Raw genomic sequence first — 23225 nt, 5'->3', positions numbered from 1 at the left:
ATAAATAGGCAGACATAAAAGAAAGGATATGGGACAAGAGAGTTTTAGAAAGTTCCATGTAGAATATGCATCTATGCAGCAGAAGGAAGAAGTGAATTCGAGGTCCTTTGCTTGTTTGGGGTATCAGTGAAACAAACTGGTTTCAGAAAACGTTTGAATGCAACTGTGTGGTAAGAAAATCAGAGGGGCAACACGGAAGTATGATAAAGTCTTGAAACATAAACCCAGAACTGGCTTAAAACTCTAAAACTGCTGCTGACAAAGTGTTCCAGTGTGCAGCCATCTTCTGGACTGCCAAAGTACAAACCACCAAACTGGCCAAAGCATAAACTAAGTAGGCTCGAAGTGTATAAAGATAGGGGTAATTATACTTTTATGAAAATGATAATGTCTTTTGCGTAGGCTGTAGCCCGTTGCTTTTCTGGAGAAAAAGAAGAATTCTTATTTTAAGGTGAAAGTCCCTTCGTTGTTGTGTCCAGGCTATCTTCCCCTTGGCAGTGCAAACGCCCACGGGAGTTTTTTGGGATACAACGCAACGGATGCAAATGGCTCTGGTGCATCCAGGGAGCCTTCTATCTCTGCAATTGTTTTCACTACGGCTGTGTTGCTCCTGATTTCTTCTCTCTGCTGCGAAGAGCCACTAATTCTGCCGCTCACTTCTTCTGTATCCCATGAAAAAGCAGCCGAGACAGATGAAGGGAGCGGCATTGCGTGGTTTTGTGTGTATCTGGAGAGATATCCGGCGCAGGAAGGGAGAGAGGCCAGCAATTCGGTCCTTGAGACTGCGTGGTAATTTACTGTTAGCCCTAAGCACCCACGCGTACCAACGCCAGCATACAAGAACGATGAGGCCGTCACAAAGCAGCATAGTAGGATAACAGGAATATTGGAGAAAACTTCTAACGATACCAGGTGTGCAGTTTGGGACACCTAATAGCGGAACTGCTACACCGTCACACTGCACTTTCGGGGTAAGATTTGAATTGAACTAAGGCCCATTAGCCCAGAAAGAACAAAGCTTCACCTGGGGCCTGAAGAAGCTGTAGTCTTGCTGCAGTTTGTTTGGAAACGGCCGGCGGTTCCTTGATTCCAAACGAAAGGAGGATTGCACTAATAAAGGAGGGTACCTGCCATCTTCCACGGCAAACACAGCAAGTCTAGGCGGACTGTGCTAACGAGAACGAATCGGCTAGAGGGTCCGTCAAAAACAGAATTATCAACCCCTCATGATCAGGACCCATCGACCAATGCATTTAGTACATGGGGAAACCCGCACCAATATTAGCAGGAGCAAAAACCAGTCAAATATATTAAGTAGACCACCACACATATGCCACTAGGGCCTGGCCTACCTTTCATATTTGAGTCGAGAAGCCTGCAGAGCGTAAAGTCCCAAGAGCGAGCGATACATCAATTCGCAAGAGGCCCGCAACGGAACGGCTGCTTCCCAGGTCGTAGGTATGGAACACACTGGTGAGCGAGAGGCTTCTGCTGACTCAATCCCGGCACTGGCAAGAGAGAGTGGCAGCAACGAAGGCTGCGGGACTCCATTTTCATCGTTTGCAACATGTTTCTGACAGAACTGGGCAGGATAATATTCTGGCAGGAGCCCACAGAGCCCTGTCTCCTCTTCTTTATCTTGCTCTACGGAGTCCTCAGGCGTTTGGGGTCGATGGACACCCAAAGTTCTCTGGGAGTCATCCTGATAACGCTTTGCAGCTGCTCGGTATGAAACAGCTCCCGCTCTTTCTCCTAAGGCCGCTGCAAAAACTGCGCTTGGCTTGAGGAGGCATAAGGTTGTTTGTGCATCCGCTTCTTGAAGGTGTATCTGCTGTTTGTAGCATTCAAAAAGAAAATGTCCATCCAGGTCGCTAAGAGCCAACAGCTTGCGACAACCTCTACAAATGCCACCCCATAAAGCCGTAGCACGCAATTTGGAAATAAAAATGGACAATGGGGGATCAAAAGCATTACTTGTAGATAAACCACACACCATTTAAGACATGAAAACGGATCCTCGGAGAAATCTAAGAAACCTCCACAGCGGTCGACATGCGGCCCCCAGAATTGAGAGTTTCGCCTCACTAGGCTTACATGAGGCCCTCTGGAGAGGAACAGGAGGTTTTTTTTGGAGAAACTTAAAAAGAACCCCCTTTTGCATAAGATTTGAAGACACGGCTCACCTCGGCGCTCTGGCTGCTCGCTGTACGTATAGTTCAACGCTCTTTGGAGTTCCAACCTGCACCACATAAGCAAACAGCAAAGAAAGATGTGGAAAAGTATGCAAAACCCAAGCAAGGCCCCACTACGTGCTTGGGCCTTTGTTGGGCTGTGCGCTATGTTGCATGCCAGCTCGCATGTCTAAGAATGTAAAAGAAACAACAAACCCGAGCCTTAAAATATGTAGCGGTAAACTGATGCTCACCTGCATGATGAGCTGTGGGCACCCCAACTGGACCCCCACAGCAGCAACATCTGTGCAAAACAAAACTTTTAGCCTACGAGCCTTCTGCACTCCCTCTCCGATCTCGTTTGCCGGCTCAGCAGCAAAAGCTTCCACTACGGCCCTTCGCTTTTCTGCAGACAAGCGGCTGTGCAGGCAGAGCAAAGAAGGAAGGGGCACGTCAACAGGCCAACAATCTGCCGCCACAGAAGAATTCATATCCTCGCCCTCTCTCCATTTGCTATTGCTGCCGTCCCTGCCGCGGTTGCTGAGGAATCCGTCATCGCTGCTGTTGAACGCGCTGCTGCTCCGGCTGCAGCTGGTGTTGTCGTCCTCTTTGGCGTTCAGGGCCTCTGTAGAGCCTCTGGACTCCGCCTCTGCACGCTTGGCTTGGTAGATCACATTCTCAGCATTCGGGAGCAGGAAATGCTTGAAAAGTGCATAGTGAAACTGCAGAGCCTTTGTAGAGCTAAAAAACACCAGCACGCGACCACATGGACGCGATAATCTAGGCCCTGCTCCTCCTGCCTCTCCTGCCGGTAATATCCGGTTTGCCACTGTTTCTGAGAGTGCTGCTCTATCTGCTGCCGCTGCTGCAGTAGCTTCCCTTTGTAGCACATTGAATAGCAAGTGTCCATGTAGCTCTGGAGGGTACAAGAGGAATTCTTCTGGCATACCAACATTTCGGAAACCAGAAGAGGGAAAATGCACAGTGCTACGAGCGCCCTCTGGTGCCCGTGATAGCTCGTAACGCTTCTTAGACAGAAATTCCTGGCTACGCTTGGGGCCCCATAAAGATTGGGGCTGCTCCAGATCCAGAATGCATGCTACCCGTGACACCTCTGTCTCAAGGCTGTTGTTCGAAAGACTCTCGAGAGGTCCGGTTACACCCATAGGAGGCGTATTTTCGTCTTGTAGCATGCAAGCTTGCGGCGGCGGCTCCGCCAGAGGCTTCTTGGGTCGCAAGCGAGCCGCTCTCTGTGGCGCGTCTGTGTGCACCTGTGTCTCCTCTGGCTTGGGCAGTGGGAGCGTAGGAAGCAGGACTTGGAGGCACTTGGATTGAGATGTCTCAATGTTCCCTGGGGTAACGAGAGGCAAGCTGTGGGAGAGCTGCTGGGGGGCACGCCACTGAAGCAGTGCCGATGCGGTCATTGGGGGAGGGCCCTCCAGGCAGTTTAGGATGAAGGAGTTAACCCGCATCAGCCGCGCCGCGGTGCCCCGCACTTCCCAAGACAAGCTGCTAGCCAGCATAATGCACTTGTGGTCTGAACCACACTCGCAAATGTGCAAACACAAAAGATGAGGATCAGGAAATGAAGGTTTCAAAAAGTGATTCCCGTAAATGCAGCCATCGTGAAGAAATTGGAACAAATAGTCTCCACAAGCAGCACACAGGGCACTCCCCGGATGCCCCCTGGAGTCGTCCGATGCCTCACAAAGGGCCATTGAATGGGCTCATATAGGAGCAGGAGTAGGGGCCCCCCTTGTATTTTCTTCCCAACACCTCTTAGGGTCTCGGCTGCTTACCAGCTGGCATGAGCTCTTTCAACTTTGCAAGAGTACGTAGCATCAGTGGCTCCTGCAGTTGAAGAGCCGCGTCTTCTACAACCATAAGTTTACAATTTGAGAGCAAACTAGTGGTGCCCTTAGGGATTTGTCCAGCTTCCTCCATTCGCCGCTGACTTGCAGCCAGCAAGAAGTGCGTCAATTCTTCAGCTTTGCCGGGAGTACAGACAAGAACGTGGGGCCTCTGCCGGTGCACCACAACAAATTGTTCCCAAGGGCACCCCCCAGAGCCGCTCTCCCCGGGGCCCCTCCCCAGCAAGAGGGAGACTCGCAGTTGACTGTAGCGCCCAATGGCCCCTAGCAACTTTCGCGTCTGCACCGCCATGTCCCGTGTAGGCGTCACCACCAACGCCAATACGCAACCAAGAGAGGGCCCGCGGGGGCCCCTCCCAGCCGTGCTAGAACTGCCAGAGGCAGCTTTATCAGCAGAAAGGTGGCTCCGCTGTTCACTCACCAGCGAGCTCACGACCGCCACGGCTGCCGCAAGTGACTTACCCGTGCCAGTGGGGGCGGCCAGCAGCACGTCAACTTGCCGCTGCAACAGCAGTGGCAGTGCAAGCTGCTGTAAGGGGAGCAGATGGGTAACTCCAGCGACTCTGAGAAGACCTAGGAGTGGCTCTTGAGGCAGAGGGATGCATAATGCACCGCTCTTGGGAAGGCTGCTTTCTGCCTTGTACCACGCAGCGCCTGCGGAACTCACAGAGGGGGCTCCAGCCTCCACGTCCAAACCTGTATCTGTTGACGGAGCGGCAGGAGTTGCTATTCCTGCCCCCGCTGGAGACGCATGGCTGTGTGGAGCCTCCTTCCCCGCTACGAAACCTGCGCGCTTCTCCATGATATCTTGCAGAGAAATCCTTAAAGGCTGAGGCAAGACAGGAAAACGGAACTCCCTGTAGCTGCCTCCCCATACCCTCTCCAGCGGTACCGGGAGCCCCGCGCAGCTTTCTCGCAGCATAAAGCCCCAAAACGCTAGAATATCCTTTTCCCATAGAATCCGCTCCAGCGGGTGTACCCGACAAGGCGCTCCCGGTGTCTCGGATCTACAAGGAGGCCCAGGGCCCCCTGGTTGGCTGGTTGCCCTCTCACTCTCATCCATGCAGCGGGCCGGGGGCTTTTCGGATTGCTCAGAGGTAGGTGCGCTCCCGGGTTCAATGAGATATCCACGGGTAGAACCAGAGGAACAAGGAGGAAAGGACGAAGGGCAGTATTCGGCCGGTGCTACGGAAGCAGGGGGCAAGCATTTCCCGTGAAACGCAGGCCGTTTAGACAATCTCCGGAGCTGAATTACAGGTCGGTGCCTCTTCGTAGCCGTCGTGGCAGAGTTTTGGCCGCAAAACTGCCCTCCAGGGGCTCCTTGAAGGGCGCCGGCGCCGAAGGGAAGGAAATCGCGACAGCGAAATGAGCGGCCCGTTGAAGGGGCCCCCGGGGGGCGGAAAGCAAAGTAGAAACGAGGGTACATCGACAGGCAACATGTAGAAGAGTTTTAGAGTGGGAAGTCCGGGATAAGGGTGTCGGGTTTCAGGCTTCGCTGATCCCTGGCCTCAAGTGGGCATCACGGTCTTCATGAGATGAGAACAGAAGCACATGGCCTCGAGTTTATTGCTAGCACTTAAAGAGGCTCGGAATATCTAGCAAAAACCTTCCGAAGTAACAAGCCGCGAAAAAGTTGAGAAGAAGAAGTACTTATCATACAAGGTGAAATAGGTCTTAATTGCTGCAGCGGGAGGCAAGGGATGGGGTTTGAGGCTAGATGCTTGCAATACGCCATAATGACACAAGTCTACTAAAGTGAGTAGCAAAGTTTCCCTACTCTTTTGTATACGGAGGGCTACCCGGAGCACTACACTCCAAGCAACGTAGTGGTAGCCACATACATAAGCCTGAACTGTGGAAAGAGGAGCAAATGCAATCACATGAAATGCCCCAAGACCAATGCGATGGACATATAAGAAAACGAAAAAAGACTTGTGAGGCTGTACTGCTGCTTGTTCTGGTCGACGATATAGTCCAAAGGCGGATTCTGGGGGGCCCCCTCGAGGCCCCCGGGGACACCTACCAAAAGTAGCCTAAAATGACAACACGTGGCGTGGACACGCATAAAACAGTCGGTAAGATGTAGTGAAGGGGATATTAGTAGCCGTTTGAGTGAGAAAGCCAGGGGATGTTTTGGTAAGGGGCAACCCAGGGCAAAATCGATTGTACTCGGGTGGTGTGTTGTCGTCCGTACCGGTAAAACCCTAGGCCTTACACCTTGATCCATTGTGTATCCTTACGGCTGCTTTGATACTGCTACTCGCTGCTTAGTAGGCAGGTGATAAAAGGCATCTGAGAAGCGGCATTATCGCCAACTCGTGGGCATAAAAGGCACTGAGGGTAAATGGTCGCTTGCATTTGTCGTTTCCCTTCAACTATCCGAAGACTTTCTGTAAAGTCCCTCTGTGTCATCAAACGGTTCTTCTTTGCGAGATTAGCCTTTTAACCGGCTTTACTTTAGTCTGCCATGAGGAAAGTCAGTTTAGTGGACTACGCTGCACATATATCCTGACAAAAGACCTAAATTCCTTCATTCAAATAGTAGAACTCTTTGGTAAATAAAGTTTTTCTTAGGCTTGCATGTCCAGTTTTAATTTCTTCGTCAGGGAAATGGCTTGCCGTCGAGGTCAAAAGGGGCTAATGCAGAAAAGCCTTCTCGTCCAGTCGCTTATTGAAAGACTCTTATAACGGTTGTATCCTATTCAGAAGAAACAATGCATACTGGAATGACCGAAGAGCTAGTGTGTGGAGTTTGGGCTAATCCTGGAGCCCCAACACACTCTGACACTTTTTGCTAAGGGCCACAGGTTCTTCGCTTGCAATCATGGGTAATTGAAAAGTGACGAAGGCCCCTATGGCAATTCAAAAACGTTTGCAAAATAGCAGTATGGTGCACTTGAGGATCGGCTAAAAAGGAAATTCCCCTAAACAACTCACCAGGAGAAGCGAAAAGGAATTGCAACGTTCCATCTAAGGTCTTCGTGCACAGACACCTGCCTCCAGACTCAATACAAACTTGGGATAATTTTTTTGAGTGTTTGTAAGAGACCTCCGTTCCCCACCTCCCCAAACCCCTGAGCATTCTTGGTATGAGGAGGTAGGGGACAGCTAAAAGGTAGGAGGCAAAGCTACATTTGAACACGTTCTACTGCATTGAGTATATCTACGAATTAGTAGATAATTGACTAATTGGTTTGGCTGCTCATATATATTATTTACTGTAGATTTTGATACCTCAATACCTGAAGACGCAATGCTGTGTGCGTGTTCACTAAATGCTTTATGCATCTGCACATGAAAGCAAAGCTTGCAGTGCTGAATCGGTGCACTTACGTGCACCCGAGCTGGCGCTCTCTTCTCCCATAGGGAGCTGTTAGGGGAACGGGCAATGGAAGGAGTGATTCTCTTGGAAAACAATCAGCTACTTTTTTATGAGGTTGCATTGAGCCCGGATTGGAGCGTCTTCCTATGGAGAGCTTAGATAAAACATTACACACAGGGTGTGGCATGGCTGCTCCCTTCGAGCACTATAAGCGTCCACCGTTAGATGTATATAGCAGCTAGCGCACACGCACACAACACTTCGTAAATTAAGCTAACAATACCTTGCAATGAACAAAATGTATCAACAGGAAACCAATTAACCATTTCCTTACTTGCTCATTGTTTATCATAGCAAGTGCGGTAGATAGTTTAGATTGTACCTTAGCCCACTGCAAGGGAATCGTGTGTGGTATTAGACGATCACAAACATAGAAGGAAAACGACGGCGGTTTATATATCATAGTACAAGGAGCACGATGACAGCTGAATAATCAAAACGGCAGACAGTTAATTTTAAATGTAGATTTAAAGACAACTCGCGTGCTTAGATTAAATGCAGGCAAAATCGATACCAACGGACCCACTGATCGAATTTTGTATTACATTGTGCATTGCGAATGCTGTACATTGAGATTTACAGTTGTTACTGTCAATCATAGCAGCTTTTACTGCTCAAAATGAGATGCATGAATGACTACACGAAATATTTACTGGGCCGCACCTTCGGACCTCCTTCAAGCCAAATTACCCTTCGTAGCTCTCCATCTGCGTCTTCCTTGGGTTCCCTTCCTCTTTTCTATGCTTACTGCGGGATGTAGCTTGACTAAGTGGAACTCAATAATGGCCTGCTATGACTCGCATTGATACGCTAATGAGCGCAGAACCTGAGGTCCAAGGGTCTCTACATTTAACAGCATGGTGTAGTCCGAAAGCAGACCTGCTGAACTTTTAATCGCAGATCTCCGTGAAGAACTGTTCAGGTACTCGTGCATCTGCAAATCCTTTTCACGAACGCAAACGGTCGGCAAACGCACGCCTAAATGATGTGCTGATGCGCCACCGTAGAGCACAAAACACCACAAAGAACTTCCCATGCAAGCCATTAACTCGACTAGTCCGTACAGCCTGTGCCTTTCAAGCGTATTTACTCAAACTATCGGGATGAAAAGTAGCAAAATATGGATACAGCAAACGTCTCAGGCATTCCCAACGAGAAATCGATGCACATATTAGAAATCAGGTAGAGATGGGTGAACAAAATAGGGGCCAAATTGGGGTTGTCAGTTCACCCCAATCCACCTCGTCCGGGTTCTCCGTTGTACCCATCATCACAATGCGTCACGTCAACAATATACAGAGCTCAAAGGGTGGTGTGCTTGCTGTAGGCTCGTTTTAAATTTCATATATGTTACTGGCGAACTCCAAAAGCTGAACTCGGCTAAAAGTAGAATCCATCCAAACGAGTGCCAACCTTCGAAGCTGGCTCTTGTCCATAGGATACGGCGGTGGGAAGAAGGTAGGGACAGGCAGTGAGGAAATCTTTTTCCTGGAAGGGCACCTACGCATGCACACCTCAGTAGTTAGTCACCTAAGAAATCACCCTGAATGGCTTAAGGAAACCAGTCAAACGTATCAGCTCGCATACACGTCTGAGCAGGCTCTAGTGTCGAAGGTCGACTTTTCCCCAACACCAAAGCTACTGCTTCCTGTTCTGCCAAGTAAATACACCGGCGAGGGCTGCATTAAGACGTGGAACGTCGCCACGAGCTATTTTGGTCACATCACAACTTGGGTAAAGCATCAATTGAAAAACCCACGGATATTTCATGAATGAAAATTTATTGAGTCTCCCGCTCACTGCTGGCTGCTTGTGCTCTGGGCGTGACCACCCGGTGTGCAGCACCCTGTGCCGCATGTGCGAGTAGGAGGCATATTGCTTTTTGTATGTCCCTCCCATGGCCTATGTTGATGCCTGCCCGACACTTGACTAATTTCATCTACATAATATCCTTTCCCCGTTGTCTAGAGCTGAGCTCAAGGATTTTCTTCGGCGCTGGAACATCACGAAGCCCATCGAAGCATGGTACACCTTGCCACGCATAACGGCAAGTGCACGCTCACGTTTCAACATGCCACTCCGTTTTTGGAGTCGATCTCTTCCTGTACAGATATCTCCTGGATCTGTGGTGTCTAGCTCTCCTTAGTGCGTTGAAACTTCTGGACGGTGTGTGGCTGCAGATCCGTAATGTGTGCTCGGTTGTGTGAGTGGTTGAACGGTTGCTGTGCATCTAAGGTATGACAATTTTGCGTCTTGGTGTTTCTGTGGCCAGATGAATGTAACTGAGAAACAATTTAGAGCTCAGACACAGTATTTCATGTCTGCCTCTATGTCAATTTGTATTCAGGCGGAAATGATGAGAACAGTGCTGCCCGTTTGTCTCACCCTTTCCCTTTGCCGCCTGCTGTCCACTTTGGCCGCCCCAGAACATTTCAGCCAATCTTTTGTACTTCCTGAGGAGCTCTTTCACCCCCTCAGCGAGTCTATAGACACGATTTTCAACATAATTTTGCAAGAGACGGAGCATGACCTGATCAGCCAGCAAGTACCTCTACAGGCATGCAGCAACAGCACACCCACCGTCAACAATAACAATCCTAATGGCTTTAGGTGCCGGCGCGTTCTAAGCGGCGAACCGAATGGAGCTCGAGACTTGCTGCCTTTCCTTCTAAATGACGAAGAAGCAATGAAACTGTGGCGCGCCCACTTCCAGCGCCACGTCAGGGACCTTATGAGGGAGGCATTACACCAGAGCGGTTCAGACACACCCCTGCACGGCCTTGTTCTGAAACAATTAGCAGAGATGGAGTTCTGGGGTAGTAGGCCAGCAGTGAGCCAAGGGGGGCTCCAGCACTTGAGACTGGAGATGCAGCGCCACAAGTTGCAAGCAGCAGAGCGGGGAGATAACCCAGATCGCGCAGTCACTTGGGAAGCGGAGGTTTCTTCCCGTTTTAAATACCAAAGCATAAAGGATGCCACGCGTCTCATGGGCACATATCTCTCATCACATGATAACCCAGATAAGCCAACCGTGCCGTTGGGGGAGCCTCTCCCGGTCAAGCAATTCCCTGCTTCTTTAGGACCCGTCAAGGAGAAAAGCTTTGACGCTCGAGAAGCCTTCTCACAGTGTAAGGATGTGATTGGGCACGTGAGAGACCAAGGAGACTGCGGCTCCTGCTGGGCATTCGCAAGCACCGAGGCACTGAATGACCGCTTCTGCATCAAGACGAACGGACAATTTTCTATGCTGCTTTCCCCCCAACACACGACTTCATGTTGTGATCTGTTGCATTGTTTATCGTTCGGTTGCAATGGGGGGCAACCGCACATGGCCTGGCGGTGGTTCTCTCATGATGGTGTTGTCAGTGGGGGGGATTACGACGAACTGCACACGGGGAAGAGTTGCTGGCCTTATGAAATACCCTTTTGCCAGCACCACTCTGAAGGTCCGTATCCCGAGTGTAACGGTCCGATCCCCAAGGCTCCCAAGTGCAGGAAGGAATGCGAAGAGGCAGAATACAGCACCAAGGTCAAGGCCTTCAAGGATGACTTGCACTTTGCTACAACCTCGTACAGCGTTGAGGGAAGAGATGATATCAAGAGGGAACTAATGGAAAACGGAACGCTCTCTGGAGCGTTCCTTGTATTTGAGGATTTTTTAATGTACAAGAGCGGGGTGTACCACCACGTATCCGGGAGCCCCATGGGGGGCCACGCCATCAAGGTTATCGGCTTTGGAAACCAAGATGGGAAAGATTACTGGCTCGCGGTGAACAGCTGGAATGAATTCTGGGGTGACAAAGGGACGTTTAAGATCGAGATGGGAGAAGCCGGCATCGACAGAGAGTTCTGCGGGGGGGAGCCAAAGGTACCTCAGGGCGTGGGATTCCTGCAGCAATTAGCGCAAGATTTGTAGTGAATGTGTACATTGAGTCCCATGCGAAGCACGCCTAGCAGCTCTCACGCAGCGTCATACCGGGCAAAGGCTTTCAGCTGTGGAAGCACATGCACTTGCGTTGGTGACGGGGACAAACAATAACTCCTAGCCAACCCCCAAGTGGCGGTGATTGACTTTTCCAGTCACAGTACGCTGAAGAATCTACGCTCTATCCTGGCTATCTGGCGTGTGGATGTTAATGCAAAGCGAAACCCGTGTTTGACGTGTATTCTATAGGCTTGCGTCGCGGGTTCGCATAGGGGTGTCCTACAGAACCGAACAGGCGGCTGCGCAGTCAGCTCATTGGCGCCATGTTGTGGGCCATAACCAATATAGGGTTGTGTCAATTCGCTGGCTGTTTGAGGAATACCGCAGGTGGATTGAACAATGATGCATGAAGTCTCGCTAGGGACTTGCAGCAAAGTCGCTTGTGCAGCCGTGCTGTGGGGTCACGGTCCACCATCTACGCATTTTAAATCGGTATTGTATACATATATAAATACACCCATAGGTGTATCATACGTATAATGTGTATATGTAACTACTCAACGATTTTGGTTTTCTGCATGTGTATGCATGCAAAAATGTGTTGACGCATGGATACCTTCTCGCCAGTATTACAAGTTTGGGTCTTGGTAAACATTTGAGAACGCACTGCATTTAGTTGTGCTGCCGTGATGAAAGGCGCAGGGTGGATAAGTAAAGCGGAAAAGAAGTTTCTTGGGTTGGCCGTAGTAGGCACTAAGTCGTCTCGGCACTTCGTTACAACCGAGGACTGGATAAAAGATGTAGTCATTGCTTGTAGTTTGGAGTGGCGTGATAACGTGCTGTTGCAGCACAACCAGAAAGGCCTCAAATGGGTCCCTGGTGGGTCCTTACAGGTGAAAAGGGTCTCTACGGGGTGGTTAAGCAGAGCATCATGTCGATTTAACACTCCACTTGCACTCTGCAGCTATATTAATCCAGCAGAAGTTTCATTACGCGCACTGAGCACAGGAATTACTAAGTAGAATGATTCGCGATGATGTTGCAATACTACGCGGTACGGCTCTGCTTACAGGATGGCTGTGCCCGCAATATCGTTCCGCCTACGTAGAGCTACCCAAGGTCTTCTTTTCAACTCCCTGTTTTCCCCATATGTTCAAATAGCAAGTAGCTCCTAGAGTGGAGCCTCGCTGAAAGCGTTGAAATACCGTTCACCCGACATTTTCCTTTCTTTGTGCAACAGAATATTGGGCAGATGCCACAGCATTTCGCTAATGCAAGAACGTATGTGTACAAGCATATATGCATATATATGTATCGGGCCCAAGCGGAAATAAATAGCATTTTAACGCTCATATATGCGTATATAGCTACACAAACCCACTGGTGGAAAACAATGAACATCTTTGGGGGCTCGCATATATTTGGTATATATTGTACTAATAATTGCAGATCTAAGCATACACAATGATACATCTTCCAGTAAAGTGCTTTATGTAACATTACTATGCCCGTGCCCTATTCCTTCGTGAAAGTCGGCTTACTAGAATTCCACCACTATAAGCAGTCAGCTTTTCCGCCGCAGGCAGCTGCTGCTATGCTGCTGGCTAGATGAACCACTGCCGTTTAAATCCGTTACCCTCTTATCCAGGGAGAAGAAAGCTGTAACTATAATGTTTTGCGTATTCGTCTTTTGAGGTTCTTCGCAGCAAACTGCAATTTCAGCTGTCCCCCAGAAGGGGGGCCGAATCAGCAGGTGACGGATCTGAGGTCTTTGCTTTTGACAAGGCTTCACGTAATTGTTTTTTTCCCAGTACCCATCTGTAGAAAAATTAGACACAAAACAAAAAACAACAACACGAGGTCTAAAGTGGCCGTACACCAAAGTGCGTGAGCTGACTACTACAAGCTACCACAGAAACTGGACTGCCTACTGAAATGGGGGGCGCACGAACGCAAATACATTTGCGTACTCTGCAGGAATTGCTACCATCCACTGAAGAGCCCAGGCCATGAGGAATATAGCCACAAGCACTCCTAGAGAGAGGGAAGCGGCAATCCACAAGCAGGCGCCCTTGTAGAGGCACAACCCCTGCAAGCAAAGTACTCTTCGAGCACGAGAGAGTTGCTAATGGTACGACTGGAAAATGGAGATACTGGTAAGAGGGAATGAGCATTAGAAACCACAATGGGACAAGTGGGTGGATCAAGTTTAACAAAGGCAAGCGTGCCACCCACAGCTACAAAGAGTGGAGGCACAGTGTACACAAGAAGACGGAATCAAGGTAGAGTGCGAAAGAAACGCACGTAGACAAACGCTAAAGCAGAAAATGACAGGATGAAATTGACGGATGCGCAAATGCACTTACGCAGAGTGATAGTAAGAGAAACAAACATAGCGCCCCGCTGTTCATGAAAAAATGCAAAAGATTAAATGCTCGCAAATGCACAAAGCTGTTGTTGACTCACTGCAAATGTGCACGAGCATTCATCAGACTCGCCCGATGTCTGCACAGTGGAACAGCAAACTCACCAGACACAAATCCAGGCAAAAGCGTTACATACCTGGTTATGCAATTTCTGAGTCTGCTACTACTTTTGGTGAAGCCCTTCACTCTGGAGCTCATGTTGACTGCAGCCTCAGCTTCGGTTTTTCGTTTACCTGGAGCGCGGAGAAGCCTTCCACTTTGTTGTTCTTTTCAGCTAGAGATCGTAAGTTCTCTTGGTAAGCCTGTTGACTGGGAACGTGCGATGAATGCTGAGTACGTGACTCGATAGTATTCAATGAACCACTTGACCCTCCCCTAATGTGAATGTGAGCAAGGAGAGGATTGGAGCTGGAGGAAAGCGGCTCACTGACTCCGCCTGTAAGAATGTCCTCACCAACTTTTGACTGATGAGCTAAGGCTGATAATAGACACAAAAAGCAAAAGCATAGGCACGAGGGCAAGCACCAATCTGCAGCAAGATACGATTGTAGTTTATGGTATGAGGAGTATCATAGGGTAGTGGCGGAGATGCTACTTCCGTGTCTCACCGAAAGATGGGGGGCAAAAAAGATAACAAAACCCCACTGTCAACAGGTAGTGGAGAGCCGTCATCGTGTCGATCCCTCGGTTGACTCAGAGGAAATGTAGAAGGCTACGGATACGAAGGGCGCATTGGCGGATATAATACGGCCATGAACCTCTCTAATTAAAGGTAAAATCGTGAGAAGATTCAAAGGTGCAAGGAGCTCTTTCAGGACCTTCCTAGCGAAGGAATAATGACCCGTAGAATGGCACTGTTTTTGCTGGTATTCGCTGTGTCGTGCCCTTCTCTCCGTCAGGCTCCAGCCTAGGCAAGTAAGGAGTAAGAAAAGTTAATGCTGCTTGGTAAATGCTTGATAAATGGTGAATAAAAAGGAAACAAGGAGAAAGGGACTGAGAGAAAGAGAATAGCCTTGCACGCGAACCGCAGGCCCACGCAATCGACTGCCAGCTGCTTGAGATAAACGGCATCGACCAAGCTCAAATGAAAAGAATAACACTTCAGAGGAGACCAGAACAAAGTGAAAAGAGACAGTGGGGTGAACAAACGTTACTGTTCGTGCATACCGGAAGGTTTGCTGCCAGCAGCTCAATGCCCCCGTAACACTACAGTAGTGCAACAGTATCGGTGGCTTGGGTGACAAGCCTGAGAAACAAAAGCATCTGAAGAAGAACGCTCTTAGCTTCGTCATCCAACACAAACAGCATGAGTTGTTTTACTAGAATTATACTTTTAACGATGTGAGACGCTTGTTTCAGTTCGGCTGTACGACCAGGTCAATGCAAAGCCTCACAGCATAAGCGCCAGCAGAACGCTTTATGCGTTCGTGAGTCGATGCGTAGGCACCTTGTGCGTTCAGAATGATGCAAACGAGACCAGATCCGACTCCCTTCTGGCGACACATGGAAAGAATAGCTGTATCTTACGTATGTGCTCCATGCTTCAGCTCTGGAAATCACGCTGTCATGGAACCCAGCAAAGCTCTATAAAGCAGTCTTTGGACTCTGTAAACGAGGGGAATTATGGAGACGGGGAGTCCAGTGGAGAGCCCTCGGGATACTCTCAGCCCACAACAGAGTGGAAACGAGGACGACCCTTTCGCGCTAGCAGCGGATCTCACTGCATTTGTGCGCCCTATCACTCTTCGTATTCGCTTCGCAATCAACGTAATATACGCCACCTGCTTAAATGGGGAGGCTCATTAAGCTTTTTCAATTGATTATGTCCCGCAGGCCACTGCTCATGCTGTTAATATGGAGGAATTGTGCGCAGGGGCTGAAGCAACCCTACAGAGCATCTTGTAGGTGAAAAAGAGCTTGTTTGCGCATCTCCGCTTAGCTAATATAGTGAGATGTCAGGCTTGAAGTTGCATTAGTTTGTGTATGAATTTGTATCCAAGCGGATGCATTGGTACATACTCACACGTTCACGCACATCCTCGAAGCTCTTCCGACTTATTCGTGGAAGCAGGAACATTAAAACATAGGAATATGCTCAATATATGCTAATGATTGTGCATGGACTCAACTGGCTTTCCCCATGGCCCTTTGACTACTATTCACCACGCGTCCGTTTGCTTTTTAGCTGCGTTGGACCTCCGCAGCCTCGTATGTTCCTGAGTGTTCCTCGCAGGAAGGAACTTCGTCCAATTGAATCGGAGTACCACCGCATACTTGAGCAGGAAAAAGCAGAAGCGGACGCTCTTGAACGTGCCACGGGCGCCGAACAAAAGGAACTAGAGGCACAACCCGCATCGTCATCCTCACCAAGCTCTGTTTTCTCTCGGTTTATTCCCAAAATGCCACGCGTCACTACACGACAAAAACTGGGCGGGAGCACAAAGCTCCCAACTAGCGTTGGAAACAAGAACTCGGGTTCGTCCTCGCCAACAGAGTAGATGTATCTCGATGGCGGAAACCTAAACCGCCTCGTGGAGTGTACTCTCCATAGGACTGCCCCTCTTGCTGCTTCACGGTACTTGGTGCGTACCCCACTGCACTGCAGCTTACCATCCTTGCCTCAAGACTTTGGAAGCTACACCAGGTTCTACATCGTAATTTTACTGAGTAAGTATGATTTAGATAATGGGCTTCTCCCACAAGGAACAATCGGTGTTGAGTGCATGGACATATGCAGGCATATCGCCATTAGAATCAATTTACTTGCACACAGAGGCTGACACCTCCGCCAAGCTTTTATTCGCTACCGCGTACAGATTTTCCGAAAGCCCGTTTCGTATTGGCGTTACATTGCTGATACGCACAAGAAGTTGCCTCAAGAAAATACAGCATGCCAATCCATTTGGATGCACGCTCGACGACCTATACCTATGCTTTAGCAACGCAAAGCCTGCTACGTGCGTATCACCCTAAACACTCAACGAGCATGACTAGGCAAAATATCTTCTAGGATCAAGGAGTATTATTAATGCAGACAGGCCGGTGCAGGTAACCCATGACACTATACCCCGTTAGCAACTCCAAAGTCGCATGAATTATAATGATAGTTAAAGTCGTAAAATGTCCGAGAGATAAAAAGGTTTCTCGGCAATAGGCGCTCACCAAGACAAAGCTTAATTCCAAGTGACGCCTGTATACCGTAGAAAACGAAGTCCTCGCCCTTTACGCCAGTACTTGATGGGAGCATGACAGCAAAAGGCGCTGCGCCCTCCTTGAAGAATTGTAACAATAAATCCTCAAGCTGTTCAAAGAGAGGAACATCACACTTATCACCAAAAGTGCAACGCAACCACGCGCATACCAAAACACGTAGAAATCAGGGCGGTAGCACAAAGGCCAACCGGTGTCAGGAGTTGCGACAGTAAATCCTCAAGGATTTTTTCAGAGAGAGGAACAAAAATGTGTCATCCCTATGGTCGGCAATGAAGAATGAATGTAAGGAAGATGTAGGGTGAATTGGGTCCAGCCTCACAGCAACAAAGACGGTTCAAGCTGTTCGCGAACACCACATACCTAAATGAATCTTAGCAGCTGTTTTAACGCGGCTAGAGTATCAAACTGTGCGATACACAACTGGCCCAGCCACGCAGATACCCTGCTTTCCCCCCAGTGATAAACACAAAGAACAAAATAAACAAGGCGTTCCTCGGCTTCAGCAATGCAAATAATCAAGTGATAATCATTGGACATGGATTATAATGTCATCCTCGGAGACGCCAGTCAGTAGAAGCAAAAATAGATCAACGGAATTCTTTCAGTGCGATAAGGGATGCGTTCGCAATTTGCTCTTCACGGAAATCAGAGAGATTCCCATACAGCGAGTTGCTCATCCGCCAGAACTCCAACTAGGCATGCTGTAATCAACAAGATTGGGAGTGCACATCAACACATAACCAAACCGCACATAACCGCAGAGCACCTTGTCAAAACAAACACCCGAAATATACATCAGACAAAAAAATAGACCAGCTCTCATCAACGCTAGTAGCTGCAGAAGCAGAACTGGCTTGCGGTCATGTTTCATCCAGACGGATTCAAACAGGTTGTGCGCAGAGACCCACAAGAGCAGCACGCCAACAGACAACGTGGATGAGCACACAAAAATGCAGACCCCATGTACATCAAATCCGCTGCAGGCGTCAGACATTTCTAATGACGTCATCTACGTTCCGACATATGCTTGCCAGGTTTTAATCATCACGGTTGACCTGCAGAACGCACTAAAACTGAGAAGGAATCAAAGAAACTCTTCGAAGAAAAGAATGCACCCCATCATGCGTTCTCACGCTAGCACTGTCCAGCAAACTGAGAATAGCGAGATGGAGTTGGATCATTAGCTCTATAGCAGGCACATGTAATCCGCGCACTAGAATAGACAATCAACGAGATGGTCCAGGCTGGTACACGGTAGTACGTTAGCTGCAGACGGAAACTCGAAACGCCAATCCTTCACTCACACAAAACAACGCAAAACTCCCCTTTTCAGTCGAAAGATGGTGATTTGACGATTGCTCCTCAATGAGATTCAGTGAACTAACAATCCATCAGGAAGGGGGTTCTCCACTCAAGCATACAAGCCACTGACTTGCTGAATAGAACACACATGAACAGGGCGACCTAGTTAGAGGGGCACTGCGACGCATACTACCGCATGCACTAAAATTTAACGTCCGAAGCGAAAAGCGACAAACTGCTGTGCTGCTTGCCGCAGGCAGTACACCGCCGCACGTTCGCAGTATAAGCAGCTAGTTTAACGCAGCTCGGGAAGAGAGCCCCGAGACGCGCTGATAAACTGCTTGAATGTGGATGGAATGAGCAAAATACGATACACACGCTGTTCAAAGCCATTCAGACAGGGATAACTGGTAGAAGCTAGTTTCCACAAGCAGTGCTTTCGGAAGCCAAGCGTTGAGCGGTCATCAGTTTGGCGCTTTGAAAAATGTATCAGTTTAACCGCATATATCGGCGATAGCCCACGGGGATTACATGATCCAGGACCCGCGCCGCGAAAATGCTGTCGTATACCATATTGCAAGATGAAAGGGTCGATGCGCTACAATAGTCAAGCGCATGGACTGAGTCTCTTGCGAAGAACAACTTAAAAGTTGGCTGATAATCGTTATTCGGTAGGATACACGTAAAAGAAACCCACAGCTGCGTGCATTGGCACGACACCACAACAAAATTCGCTGGCTTTCAGACTGGGGCGACAAAGGCGTCGACAGAATATCTTTCCGCCTGTCAGAGATTGTCAATCATCAGGAAGCCATTCATAGGATGCAACTTATTCACAGACTAAACAGGTGCCTCACTGTCAGTTTCCTACCTACTTCGTCTATCTGCTCGCGCTATTGTGGCGCCGTATTGGCGGTGCAAATGCTTCTGCAGAGTATGGTTTCCACTAGTCACAGACTGTGAACCACCATGAATTATAGTATTAAAAAAGGACCAAGGGAAGCGATATCTAGACTCCAGACCTACACTGCACAATACTTCAAACTAAAAAGCCGGAAATAAAGTCAGTCCACAACAATTCGTTGCGTATCTTTCTGATTTTCGGCAAGTGCGAGCAGTGCACGCTGCTGCTGCTCGAGAAGAAGCGCAGGCTGCTGCGCCGCAAGCTCCCTGCGGATCTCCGGTCCAACTTTCGCATGAAAATACATCTTCAAAACTTCTTTGAGCTTCGCTCTTTGGGATGATGAGAGGTTGACTGCAGACGCGGACACAACACGAAGACGGGGAATCGATCTACGGCTACAGCAGAAGCCACACGCAATAGTTTAAGATTGTCCACTAGAGTGTCATGCTCACCTTTGTAGCGTTGTACCAAAACAAGAAGGCATTTATGCCATGCGACAGTGACTTTCACTTCGTTCGAAATAAATCTACTGAAGTGGGTGACGCAACTATCGATAGCCTGAGGAACAGACGCACGCACGGAATGAGCAACGATGGCATTCACAAAATTGTCACAGCGATAATAAGTGGCGGTGTGTATTACAGCACTAGCGGCCACAGATAGACGCTGCAACGTTTTCGCAAGGTGAAAAAAGATCCGCAGCAACCGGCAGTGACTGCAACCGAGTGTGCCTTGCAGAGCAGCAAAACAGCATTGTCCACATTGATACTTGGAAGCAGAGGGAGGAGCACTCACCTGAACCGGAAGAGAATACTTCTTGTCAATCAACACTGTCATCATGTGGCTGACCGAAGGAATCCATTGTTCAGGTGTCACAGCCGCCAGACGAACCAATGCCGCAGCGCCGTGAAGAACCGGAATAGACACCTTGGAAACAACGCTTCCCACGATCACTGCCTCTCGAATGGAACAACCCTACAAAAAAAGACGAAAGCGGCACTTGACACCGTCTTGCATGCCAGCCATTAGGCTAAGCGAACAGTGAATTTGTTGCCCAGCCACTTCACGAGTACAAAAGAACAAGGCCCATACTCTGTGGCTTAGGTGGGTCAGAACAGGCGCATACATGCAGCAAAGCTGTACTGGCAGCAAGCTTACATCAAGGGCAAGCGGCAGGTAAATACCTTTGAAAAAAGCACCCGGTTTGAAAAGTGCTTTTTTCAGAGCCATATACAGGTGGTAATTCAGTTTCTTGTTTGCCGCGATGTCATCGCGGACAGCGGGCAGTAGGACAGTGCACAAAAATCTCTGCGCCATTTGTTCTCTCAAATTGCTGCAAAAGATCCGAGTGGCCTCCCTCGTCGCCTGCTTCGACCACAACGGCGGGTTCGTCAACACCAGTACTTCCTCCCACGCATGTAACCGAGGAATGATCTTGAACGCTTTCGGAACTTTCCCGCTTTTGTACCGTGCAAGAAAGGGAGCCATCGCCGTATACACCTCGACAACCTTGGGGGATAAAGTGGACTCGGGTGGCTCTTCCACAGGCTGGGCATCCGTCTGCTTCCTGAGTTGTTCCATGACCAGATCCGCCAGGTTCACTGTGTTTTTGGAGGTGCTCCCAGCCCGCTGTTTGTAGAAGGCAAGGTCGTCTTCATCTTCCTCGCAATCCAGGAGAATGAAGCCGTCCTCGTCAGCCTCCTCCTCGTCTATTGACGCCTCTCCCTCAGATGGTGCCCCTATTCCTTCGCTGCATAAAAACAAGTAGGCAACAATCTTTAGATGTTCCTTTGAATTCGCCATCCATGTTCAGAACACCATTCAGCGACGGAACCGAACAACTTGCTGTCATATCTCGAAGCAAGTAAACACACACTCACGCTTCCTGCTGGTCTTCTACTAACTTCAGCAGCTTCGTGCCCAGCCGGGATGGCAGCATGGTCTCCCCCTCGACGTCATTGCGTGCAGCTGACTCGAGTGTTTGCGCGTCCTCCACTGCCTCCTTGATTTTCCTGTTACGACTGGCCTTTATAGCGCCTCCCGGCAAGGGTATACCCTGTGCATCAAGGACGTCCTCGTACAAAGGATTGTGGCGCTGGGCGCCTTTGCGCCGCCGACGCTCCGCCTTTGGCCTAAGAACAATACCCAAAGAAACGCACATTGCTCAAACAAACGTAAAGCAAGGTGCGAATATCTGCAAGTACATGCAGAGGATTGTATATGAAGACGCGGGAGAACACAAGGCCAAAAGGAGCAAGGAGAGAAAGGTTCCATCTGGCGTCTCACATGTTCAGAGAGCGTCATAGGCTTTTGCGAAGAGGCGCACTGCAGTACTACCCTACGGATGCTCGAAAACCAATCGGTGCCACTGAGCAGTCCTCGCAACACCGAGGCACTAAACTAGTCCGAGCAGCGGAGGAAAACGTCGCCGTGTTTCCTTTTAGAAGCAAAGGCCTAGTGCAGGAAGACGGGAAGGCATTAAGGCTTGCGGAGATGTGGGGACCGAGAGCGAAGGCTCCCCACAAGGACGCCTTCCCACAGGGTGCTAAATAAATTGAGAGAAAGGCGCGAATGCGACTCCACTAATCAAACATAAAAAAAGAGGCAAAGCACACAAATGTGAAGAACCGTTGTGGGGTTTGGCATTGCCGAGCAGCCTGTGTCGTCGGGTGTGGGGAGAAGAGCCACGCCGCTGCCAGTGCATTGCACCGCCAGCAGCAGCCAGCCCCTGAACTGCGGTTGATGTACTGGTGTATCGGCTTTGCTGTTCATTTCCTGCGGCCCCTTGCTGTTCATTCCTCTTCTTCCAACCCTCCTTCTGTGCTCGCATTTATCTGAGGGCTGAGAAAATGTCGGCCTCCACAGGCATCCGCGGTGCGTTCCCGCCACTCCTTCAGCCAGCAGCAAAATGAACACCCCACTAAGTAAAAGAAGAGGTTATTTGTATTTTGTCCAATGGAAAAGTGCGGGTAGCTCCTGTTTTCGCGCATCCTGGCGTAGAATTGCTCTTCCGTTGCCAGAGCTACGCCCTACTTGCGTGTACACATGCATTCCCTGACCGTGAGGGCCCCACCGCCGTCTATGTGCTCCACGTTCCGTCTTTACGTGGAACGATGCCTCCTATTTTCCCCGCGCATTGCTCCTCTTAGTTTCAAGGCGCTTGTTCATAGGTTTAGAGAGCAGAGGCAACACATGTTTGTCCCTGCTCAGCGCCCACGCGTAGCGTTGAGGTTTGTGCTGTCTCATGACTTGCGTCCAGGGGCTTCTACCGTGGCTTTGATCTGCAGTTCTGCGACGTGTGTTTGCTTGTGTAGTGTGTTGTGTGCTGGACTAGTGTTGATTTCCATGTGCCACACTGCTGTTGCTTCCAGATTACCCGGGCATCTGGTCGTTTTGTAATGCCTATTTCGTGTCCTGCCTTGTTTTCGCGCCACCGGATTACATGCGTACGTGTTTGCTTTTCGCCTGTGCTCTCAGTCGGCTTGAACAAGGGCTTCCTTGTGACAAAGCGGCCCACACCTGAGCGTCCCTCCCGCAGAAAGGGAAAAAGGACAACTCGTGTTCAAGCCATTCGAGAGATCGTTCGTCAAGTCGCCGGCTTCGCCCCTTATGAAAGGAGGATTCTTGATCTTATCAAGGTCGGCACCGCGGCCACAAACAAGAGGGCACTCAAGTTCGCAAAGAAGCGCCTAGGCACTCATAAGAGGGGCAAGGCGAAGAGAGAGGAGCTCACCCAGGTGGCGGCTGCAATGAAGAAGAAGACCGCAGCTTAAAGCGTCAAACAGATTACTGCATGTATCCTGGTGTGCAGCCAGGCAAACATAGCAGAACCCGCTGGGTCGTTTGGCTGCTCAGGCGGTAGCAGCAGAGGCTTAGGGCTAGGGGCAACAATGCCCCACCCCGTTTTGAATCTGATGGGACAAGTCGTTTCATTCCTGGTTTTTCGCGTCCTAGGATTGGGGGGTGCTGCACGGCACCTTCCATTGTTCGTTGGTAGAACTACCTGGGATGGGGTCAAGCCCACCAGATAG

At 49.5% G+C, this 23225-nt stretch overlaps 5 protein-coding genes across 5 annotated transcripts; 2 read left to right on the top strand and 3 right to left on the bottom strand.

Moving 5' to 3' along the window:
* Window positions 1-1348: 1348 nt before the first annotated feature.
* LOC34618033 lies at window positions 1349-5468 on the bottom strand. Its single transcript, XM_026334434.1, has 5 exons — window positions 5022-5468; window positions 3971-4835; window positions 2426-3708; window positions 2184-2239; window positions 1349-1898 (listed from the first exon to the last, which is right to left on the bottom strand). The coding sequence occupies exons 1-5, from the start codon at window positions 5466-5468 to the stop codon at window positions 1349-1351; spliced, it is 3201 nt and encodes a 1066-aa protein (XP_026190219.1).
* Window positions 5469-9696: 4228 nt separating this feature from the next.
* Window positions 9697-11340, top strand: LOC34618034 (cathepsin B). Its single transcript, XM_022731378.2, has one exon. The coding sequence runs from the start codon at window positions 9697-9699 to the stop codon at window positions 11338-11340; it is 1644 nt and encodes a 547-aa protein (XP_022587530.2).
* A 1727-nt stretch (window positions 11341-13067) lies between these two features.
* On the bottom strand, window positions 13068-14447 carry LOC34618035. Its single transcript, XM_022731379.1, has 5 exons — window positions 14384-14447; window positions 14009-14253; window positions 13816-13854; window positions 13320-13438; window positions 13068-13167 (listed from the first exon to the last, which is right to left on the bottom strand). The coding sequence occupies exons 1-5, from the start codon at window positions 14445-14447 to the stop codon at window positions 13068-13070; spliced, it is 567 nt and encodes a 188-aa protein (XP_022587531.1).
* A 4907-nt stretch (window positions 14448-19354) lies between these two features.
* On the bottom strand, window positions 19355-21355 carry LOC34619952 (bystin). Its single transcript, XM_026334433.1, has 5 exons — window positions 21075-21355; window positions 20353-20944; window positions 19990-20169; window positions 19647-19752; window positions 19355-19545 (listed from the first exon to the last, which is right to left on the bottom strand). Exons 1-5 carry the CDS (start codon window positions 21353-21355, stop codon window positions 19355-19357), a joined length of 1350 nt encoding a protein of 449 aa, XP_026190218.1.
* A 688-nt stretch (window positions 21356-22043) lies between these two features.
* On the top strand, window positions 22044-22967 carry LOC34619953 (60S ribosomal protein L36-A). The gene is made up of 2 exons (XM_022733227.2): window positions 22044-22068; window positions 22672-22967. Exons 1-2 carry the CDS (start codon window positions 22044-22046, stop codon window positions 22965-22967), a joined length of 321 nt encoding a protein of 106 aa, XP_022591918.1.
* The last annotated feature ends 258 nt before the right edge of the window (window positions 22968-23225 follow it).

Source organism: Cyclospora cayetanensis, unplaced genomic scaffold (assembly GCF_002999335.1).
Source record: "Cyclospora cayetanensis isolate NF1_C8 unplaced genomic scaffold, CcayRef3 CcayRef3_contig_42, whole genome shotgun sequence".
Classification (NCBI taxonomy): Eukaryota; Apicomplexa; class Conoidasida; order Eucoccidiorida; family Eimeriidae; genus Cyclospora; species Cyclospora cayetanensis.
This window is presented reverse-complemented; position numbering and strand designations above follow the sequence as displayed.